Source organism: Alligator sinensis, unplaced genomic scaffold, assembly GCF_000455745.1.
Source record: "Alligator sinensis unplaced genomic scaffold, ASM45574v1 scaffold512_1, whole genome shotgun sequence".
Classification (NCBI taxonomy): domain Eukaryota; kingdom Metazoa; phylum Chordata; order Crocodylia; family Alligatoridae; genus Alligator; species Alligator sinensis.
Window position 1 is genome coordinate 1,338,881 of NW_005842063.1, and position 8,867 is coordinate 1,347,747.

The window sequence follows — 8,867 nt, forward strand, 5'->3', positions numbered from 1 at the left end:
GTCTGCAGGTGCGGGCCCGGCCCTGGGGGCTGCGCGCCGTGTCCGCAGGGGGTGCGACGTGTGCGAGGGGGGTGGGGGGGGCTGTTTATATCCTGCTAAAATGTTTAAATCCCTTTTAAAACTTCCCTCGAGCAAAAGTGCCCCTGTGGTGAGCGGAGCGGCTCCCCCGCCCCCCGCGGGGGGGGTTTGTTGACAACCTGTAGAAATCCCTTTAAAAAAAAACCCCCAAACCCACCTTTTTGGGGGGACGCGCTCCCTCCGGGAGTCGAATCGGGTCGCTGCACGTAGAAATCGCTTTTTAAACTTGCCTGAAGTTTCTCCTGCGACAAAAGCTGCCGCCGGGACCCGAGCCGCATCAGGAGCCGGCCTCCGTCTGGTCCGGCCGGACACGGCGGCGTTGCCTGTGGAAATCCTCTTCGCAGCTTCCCCACGTCAAGGAGACGAAACACCCGCTCGCCCCGCGAGGAAGGGCAGCCTGCGGGAATCGAACCGGCCGCGGTCCGTTCGCGCCCGTCGCAAAAGCAATCCCGGCGCGTGAAACGAATCGGAAACGTCTCGCGCGATGAAAGCCGGTTCGAGATCCGGCGTCGGGACGTTCCTGCTGCAGCGCTGCCGACACAAATCCCTTTTCAGGCTCGCGCCTGGTTTGTAAGACGGGACGGACGTTTCTCCTGTGGCGAAAGTCGCGTCTGGGGATCGACCTGGTTCACGATCCAGCCGCGGTTATTTCTGCCGGGGGGATGGGGGTGTTGTCTGCAGAAACCCCTCTAAAAACATACCGCGTTTGTGGAAAGTGTGCCTCTGGGGATCGAGCCTCCGTCTGTTTCGCTGTAGAAATCCCTGAAACACTTGCGTGGTTTGTAAAACAAAATGAAACTTTCCCTTGTGACGAAAGGCTGCCTCTGGGGATCGAACCGGTTCGCGATCCAGCTGCAATATGTTTCTGCCCGTCGCGCGGGCGGATGCTGTCTGTAGAAATCCTCTTTAAAACTCGTAATGTTTATAAGACGGAACAAAAGTTTCTCCTGCGATGAAAATTGCCCCTGGGAATGGAACCGGTTCAGGATCCAGCCTCCGTCTGTTTCTGCCAGACCTGCAAGGGACATTTGCTGTAAAAATCCCTTTAAAAAACTGACGTGGTTTGTAAAACAAAATGAAAATTTCCCTTGGGATTAAAGCTGCCTCTGGGAATTGAACCGGTTCAAGATCCGGTGTCAGTACCCCTATAAGGGGTGCTATTGATAGAAATCCCCTTAGGTTTATAAACCGAACGAACGTTTTTCATGTAATGAAAGCTGCCTTTGGGGCTCAAACCGGTTCAGGATCCAGCCTCGGTGTCTTTGTGCCGGTCACATGAGGGGCGTTAGCTGGAGAAATCCGTTTGAGAACGTACATGGTTTGTAAAACAAAATGAAAGTTTCTCTTGTAATGAAAGGCGGCTTCTGGGACTTATACTGAAGCCGGATCTTGAACCGGTCCATTTCTGCCAGATACGTAAGGGGCATTTGCGGTAGAAATCCCTTTAAAAACTTCTTACTTTGTAAAATAAAGCGACTGTTCCTGACGTGGTGAAAGTCTGCCTCTGGGAATTGATCCTGTTCAAGATCCAGCTTAACTTACTCCCGTGTCAGATGGGTAGGGGTGCTCTCTGTAGACATCCGTTTAAAAGCATAAGTTGTTTGTAAAACTAAATGAACCTTTCCCTTGTGATGAAAGCCTGCCTCTGGGAATCGAACCGGTTCAAGATCCAGCCTCAGTATATTTCTGTCAGACATGCAGGGGGCTTATGCTGTAGAAATCCCTTTAAAAAACATAAGGTCATTTGTTAAAATGAACATTTTTAATTTTTTTTTTAGTGATGAAAGCAGGGTTTCTACTCCTCTCTAGTGACATACGTGTGGTTGATGAAGTGTGCAGAGGTAAACAGCTCTAAATGCTGCCTCCAGCCTACTCAACAGTAGACCAAACCTATGGGCTAGAGGGTAAAAAGTGTTTGCTCCCAACAAAAAGACTCTCAAGTTACGCCTGCGTGTTTTTAGTCCCGTGTTCTGTTTTCTTGTGTTTTGCTAATGAAAATAATACAGTTTGCTGTTGCTTCCTGGTTTGGGGGGTTTGTTTTTGTTTTTGCATGATCTGAAACAGCGGTGTTTGTTTTCATGAGTGTGTTTGGTTTTTTGTAGAAGAAACTGCAGAGGAAACCCAAACTGTTTGGTTGGGATTGGCGAACACGTTTGGCTGGGAGAAATTGATGAGAATAGCTTTCACAATATCGACGACCCAAATTCCGAACGCAGGAAAAAGGTAAAAGAGATTCTTTGTTTCCTGTACAAGCTATAACCCCCAATCCAGCAAATAATCTGCACGCACAGGATCTGAAGTGTTCGCACCACGAGGGCTGATGAGCGAGTACGTCTTCTGTCTGGGGATAGATACCGTGTTGTATGATTCCCTGCTATGGAGCGTCAGCTCTCCACCACAAACAAGACCTGAAACTCTTCCTTCTCAAAGATTTGAGTTGCGCTTTTCTCATTTCTCATCTGAGACCGACTGTCACTGGCTCAGCATATACTCTACAACACTCCTTTTATTTTCCTTGACATTGACAGGTTGTCTGCGCACCACTGGTGGTATGCGTACCACAGATTGGGAACCTCTGAGTTAAAGTATTACTTGCCCAGTCTTGCTTGTCAGGTCTGAAAGGAGGCAGGTGGGTTAGAAATCCATTCAGATAATGCCCAGAGAAGCAGCATAACAGACGCATGCTATGCTGTGTTTATCGTAGTCATGCAGTTGGGGAGTAGAAAGTTTGAGAAGATCCTCTATAAAGCCACAGGTGCTCAGTACTACTAACAAAGTACAAGCATGTGACAGCTGGATTTTTTTCTCCCAGTGTGTTCCTTTTGGGGTTTTGGGACAATGTGCCTTGTAGTTTTGTGTGACAGGGTTAATCTGTGTAGTTTTGGGAATAGGTTAGTAGACCTGCAGTTGTATGGGATGGTTTGGATGGGGATGATCCTGTGTTGAGCACGAGGCTGGACTAGATGACCTCTTGATATCCCTTCCAGCCCTACTTTCTATGATTCTTTGTAGGAATAATTATAACCGGTGCTTTCTTCTTTATACTAGAATGCATTCGTAGGCTTAACAAACCTTGGAGCCACATGCTACGTGAACACTTTCTTGCAAATGTGGTTTCTTAACTTGGAGCTTCGGCAGGCACTTTACTTGTGCCCCAGCACCTGCAGCGAATATTTGACCGGTGAGGGCATCCCAGAAGACAAAGGTCAGTGGAAGGTCGCAACATTCTCTGAACCCTTTTTTGTTGTTGCAAGAGAACATTGTTAACCTCTCCCTGTTCACATAACAGATACAATTGCTTTACTTGCTCAACTGATTAACCATTTAGAATATCCTTCTTGTGTGGGTAAAGGAATTATCTTAGCACTAAGTGGCTGGAGTTTGGCAGATGCTACCTCATATAAATATATCTTCATGAGAAAGCATTGGTTGCACATAAGGGCTACAGTTAGCTACAATTGGAACAACACAAAAAATGGCCAAGTATTTGCATGTGGAAAAGACACCTGGCAATGGCCATTGTCAGTGCCAGAATAATAGACTAGAAAAGCCATTAGTCTCATCTCATGAGTATGATCTATGAGTCTATATTGTATAGATTGCTGTATACATACAGTGTTAATATACCTTGATAGCATAAAGCCTTTTGTTTTGCACGTTATGGATTAAAGTATGGTAATGCTTATTGTAAACTAGCCTTTTTTTTTTTTTTTTAACTGGCAACTGATATTTCTCGCACAAAGTGAATTCTTGGCCATTTCTTGTGTTGTCAGTTGTAGCAAGCAACAAAATAGTATGTAAAACACCAGTAGTAATTTTTGCTGGATGTACAGTAAGCTCCTAGCTTTATTCTGCTTCCATTACTGAGTGCTGGCTTTTGGGGATATGACAGTGTATGAAAATGTTTCCCTTAAGTAAGATACTTAGCTTGAATTAATTACTTTGGTATGGCAGTTTATAATAGAAGCTGTAAACAGGGACTTTGTTTCTGATCATATAAATTTATATTAAAGTTTCATTTACTGATAAGCAAGTCTCAATCCTCTGGATCGTGGTGTATGTGCAAGAGATCTAATCAGAGGCCTGATGAATCCACTTGCGGCTGACAGGCCCAATTTGAGAGTGACACGGATTGTTACTAGTCTCACGGGTCCATGTGTTGTCTGAGTTGGAGTTAATTTATAGCACACTGCTCCCTTCTTTCTCGCTTTGCTTCCATCCTCTGGATCAAAGCCACTTCATGTTGAGCTGCACCCAGTGCCTGATGTTTTCCCCAGATTAGACAGGATTCTATGCACTCCTCCCAGCTTTCTACCTTGATGTTGAACAACTTCATATAATTTATGCTCATGTCTTGGCACCACCATAAAGGGTAACCTTGCTTTCTAGAGCCATCTCAACTCTCACTGTACAAAATATTTTTGGGACTACAGTCTCCTCCCATTCTTCTGACATGGCTAAGCCATCCTGACCTCCTCTTCTTGATAGTGGCTTCTAACAGTGTCAGTGCTGCATGCTCTAGCATCTCTGTGTGTGGCATTTTGTCTTCCCACTTTATTTTCAGGGTCTTAAAGTTCCATTAAAGTTTCATTCACTGACAGCCAAATAAAATTAAATGTCTCTGGCTTGGTGCTCATTTGTCTTTTGGTGCAAACCAGGTCAGTCACTTCCTATTAATTTGAACTTTTCTCTCCCAATAGATTATGAACCTCAGACAATTTGTGAGCATCTCCAGTACCTGTTTGCATTGTTACAGAACAGCAAAAGGCGATACATTGATCCCTCTGGGTTTGTTAAAGCACTAGGCTTGGATACAGGACAACAACAGGTAGGGTTGAGTTTGATGTTTGACAAGTTCTCTTTTCTAACAACTTTTTAAGTAAGCTGGAATAATATCCCATAAGGTCCATAAAACTTATTTAATCATATCCTCCTAATACCCAAGAGCCCTGCTCCTGAGCTTAGGACCCCACTCGCAGCTGCAGGAGGTTAAAAAGTTGCAACTGAGGTCAGAATATAATGGTTGCTGCAGCACATGCTCAGTATTGTTTTTCCAAGGGTAAGAGAAGGTGGGGCACCACTGCACCAAAAACTTGGGAGCAGAGAGCAAGAGCAAGTTGCCAATGCTGAATTGGAGAAGCTGTAGGACAGAACTGGAAAAAACTCCAGACAGCAGTTGTAAACAGCATGTTCATTGAGTTTAAGAAGCGGCAGTGAGCAGGGAGGCAGGTGAGGTCATGGGTTGGAGAGACTGAAGCTTGTGTGCATGGTGAGGGAAGAGTTAGGAGAATGAGGCTAATGGGAAGAATAAAGAAGGGTATAAAAGGGATTCAGTGGACACCAGGAGATGGGATGGGGTCACTTGGGAGATCAGATGAGAATCTGTATGAGTGACAGGAGGCAAGAGGAATAAGGAAAGCTTAAGGTTTCAGTGAAAGTTGGCAAACAGGTAGCTGCTGTTGCAGGACTCACTTAAGTTGGAGGAGGAGAGTTGTTTAGCCAGGAAGAAGGCAAAACAGAAGGGGGCAATGAATAAAAGCCTGTTGAGTATTCAACAAGCGTAAATCAGTGTTGCTCAGTAGCATCTGCGGAGCTATACTGTTTTACACCATCTGAAGGTCTGTGTCTACAGAAAATGAAACAACTGATGGCAATCGTATCATTTTTGTCTTGTTTGCTGCTCTCTTTCTCTGTCGCTTGGCTAGATCTATCATGTAAGCACAAATAATGTTATTTTCTGAGACACTGGAACACAGTGTCGGAATGGGTCTCAGAAGAAGGGACGGTATGAAACGTGAGTGATTATTATGACAAACCGTTCCCTAGCAAAGGATGATTAATCCTCTCTAAACTAATGTGTGCTGTTTATACAAGATAAGTAACACTCTTTAAAAGTCTGTCAGTCACAATGCTATAATCATATTGGGTATAGAAATGTTTGTTTCAGTATTCTTGGTGGGGAGGAGGAGGGAGGTGGGCCTGATTCACAATGTGGAGTTAAGAAGTGAAAATAATCAGTGATTATGTGGATTTATGTGGTTATGTGGATTATGTGGTTAATGAGCTACCACCCTTTTAACGAAATCCTGCATATTGCAGTGCAGCTACCGCTACTATACTCGTCGAATTCATGCTGCTGTTCTCATGCTGTGTTTTGCACTCCTTCAAGTCCAATTTATCTTTTCCTTTGTCTTGCTACCTTGCATTTTTCTATTCCATGTGCACTTTAGCTTCTGTATAATTCTGTATGTGGGTTTTGGTTATCAACATAACATTTCAAGTAAATTGGAGAACTAGGCTGTGATTGTAACTCAGAAGTGATTCCATTCTTACCAAATGCTGGTGTGTGTTCTAGGATGCCCAGGAGTTTTCCAAGCTCTTTATGTCACTGCTGGAAGATACTTTGTCTAAACAGAAAAATCCAGATGTTCGAAATATCGTCCAGAAGCAGTTTTGTGGAGAGTATGCATATGTCACCGTGTAAGTAATCTGTGCATTTCTCCAGCAGTGCTTTCTTGCTCAGCATGTTTTCCTGTTCCTCTGGCCACTTGGAAGAACCTTCCTACAAACATTAAATATTTTTGGAGAGGAGAGAGCGAGTGGGAAGGAACCTTTCTAAATCTATAACAGAAAGGCAAGTGCATTATTTGCCGAGTTCTTTAAGCAAGAGTTTTTCGTGGTTTTGAAGTCTTGAGTTTATGGAAAAATAGGACTCCATATGCACCTCCTATATAATTTATAGAATTTTGCAGCTTGTCTATTTCTTTCTTTAATTCCTCATGTTCAAAAGCCACAGCTGCCTGGCAAACCTATTTCCTCTCACACCATGGTGCTCTATGTTGGTTGCCTCCAAAATTGGAAGCAATGTGGCTGTGTCCTCTTGGGGCTTCAGGTAGACCCATCGGCTATAACTTAAATTCCAAAGTCCTGAAAATGATTTGTAGCTGCCTGGATGCCCACATTGATCCCCCGTGAGAATCGTTCATTTGTATTTGCAATGTAGCAGTGTAAACATGAGGTGCAAAAAGACGTTTTTGCACTTGCTCTGGAGACCGCTATGTTGCTGCATAGGTTCTTTTAGTCCACAGATCAAATCTTGACATGGCCAAGAGCAGCAGGACACAGAAATTTGGAGGTGCACACCTCAGAGTCAGTGATCTGTGCCCAGAACCTCAGCTCCAGTGATGACTTTAGAATTAATTGATTTTTTTTCTGTTTTAGCTGTAACCAGTGTGGCAGGGAGTCCAAACTTGTATCCAAGTTTTATGAACTGGAATTAAATATCCAAGGGCACAAGCAATTGACAGACTGTATCACAGAATTTCTTAAGGTAAAAAGTTATTCTTTTTGTTGATGCTATAAAACAAAGCACTAGTTTACTTGCCTGTCAAAGTGTTCTGAAATCAGGGAGAATTCCTAACGAAATCGGTGGGAAAAGGCTGTGGGAATGGGCACTAACTAACTGCAAAATATCAGTATTAAAAGAGATGCTTCTGTCAGGATATAATTATTCTTGAGAGTGGTATACCGAACATTAGGGGAATCCTTCTCAGCTTACTGTGTATCTGGTAAAGCTTTGTGTGAAGGTTTCCTTTGCTGTTCCCCTTGTTAGTGCACATCTTTCACATAGAAGCGGCAGGATATATATTTTTAACTATAGTATTGTTAGACACCCAGACATAGCTGCAGCAACACCTAAAAATATTTTAGATGCACTTTTATAAAGTGACTGGGTCTCAAGTTGTCGGTATTCAAGGTTCTAGCTGTGTTATTAAAATATTTTAGAGTAGAGTTACTAAGTAGTTCGGCTTGCTGCATGCAGTAAGTCACAGGTCGTGACCCGGAGTGACCTGCTCAGCAGACAAGTCAGTTGTGGAACAAGTTGCCATGAAAGGCAATTTCCAATTAAAAGAGAACACATTCCTGTATGTGTCTAATAGATGCACTGGGGTACACCCACACTGCAAGATTATAGTATCCACTTAGCAACAATAAATTTGGGGTTGATGGTTTGTTTGTCTCAAAAAATTAAAAGTCAGGGCTTCACGCTTAGCAGTTTACGGTTTATTCCCAACTCCACACATGGATGCCAATTCTTGTGAATCCCCACTGAAGCTAATTTGGTCTAGCATGAGGAAATTGCATTCATTCACGTGGGCACAGTTTCAGGTAAATAGAAACTATAGCCTTTCTGTTAACTAACTACATAACCTCATTAAAACAGAACTTTCTACAGCCTCCTTGATGCAGACTAAGTTATCCAGCTCAGTTCAGTAGAGGGAAACCCTGACCTTTGGATTATAAACTGCCCAATTATTGCAGCAAAGGCTTACCGTAGTTTGACAGACTTGTGATTTCTTAAACTGTCACTAGTCTCTTAACAGCTCTGAAATTTTAAAGTGTGGTTAGCCCAGTGTTTTCTGTATTTTTTTGCATTGTCTTCTATTATCCTCCCCCCCCCCCCATTTTTTGGGGTTCTGTTTGTATATCTTGGGATACTGATTGTATGGATATAAAGAGAGCTGTCTTCTTTTGGTGTCTGTAAATGACTTTAAATTTCAGGCTCCAGAGTAGAGTGAAAGAATCAACCTTTTTCTTTTTTTGCCTCCTGGTCAGGAAGAAAAACTAGAAGGGGACAATCGCTATTTCTGTGAAACTTGTCAGAGTAAGCAAAATGCCACAAGGAAGATCAGGCTGCTTAGTCTTCCATGCACTCTCAACTTGCAGCTGATGCGTTTTGTGTTTGACAGGTAAATGACCTGGGTTGTAAAAGTTGGGGGGGGGAGGGG

At 43.5% G+C, this 8,867-nt stretch overlaps 2 protein-coding genes across 2 annotated transcripts in view; one reads left to right on the forward strand and one right to left on the reverse strand.

Annotated features, from left to right (window-relative positions):
* LDLRAD2 (low density lipoprotein receptor class A domain containing 2) overlaps positions 1–1,162 on the reverse strand; it is a 7,934-nt gene extending 6,772 nt beyond the window's left edge. The window contains 1 exon segment of the mRNA XM_025203705.1: positions 236–1,162. The gene's annotated coding sequence lies outside the window, so the exon portion shown is untranslated.
* The window catches only part of USP48 (ubiquitin specific peptidase 48), a 41,068-nt gene continuing 32,763 nt past the window's right edge, over positions 563–8,867 (forward strand). The window contains exons 1-7 of the mRNA XM_025203702.1: positions 563–648; positions 2,181–2,301; positions 3,127–3,283; positions 4,779–4,906; positions 6,434–6,558; positions 7,300–7,408; positions 8,695–8,828. Of these exons, the coding sequence (XP_025059487.1) occupies positions 563–648; positions 2,181–2,301; positions 3,127–3,283; positions 4,779–4,906; positions 6,434–6,558; positions 7,300–7,408; positions 8,695–8,828 (860 nt within the window). The remainder of the gene's footprint in view (positions 649–2,180; positions 2,302–3,126; positions 3,284–4,778; positions 4,907–6,433; positions 6,559–7,299; positions 7,409–8,694; positions 8,829–8,867) is intronic.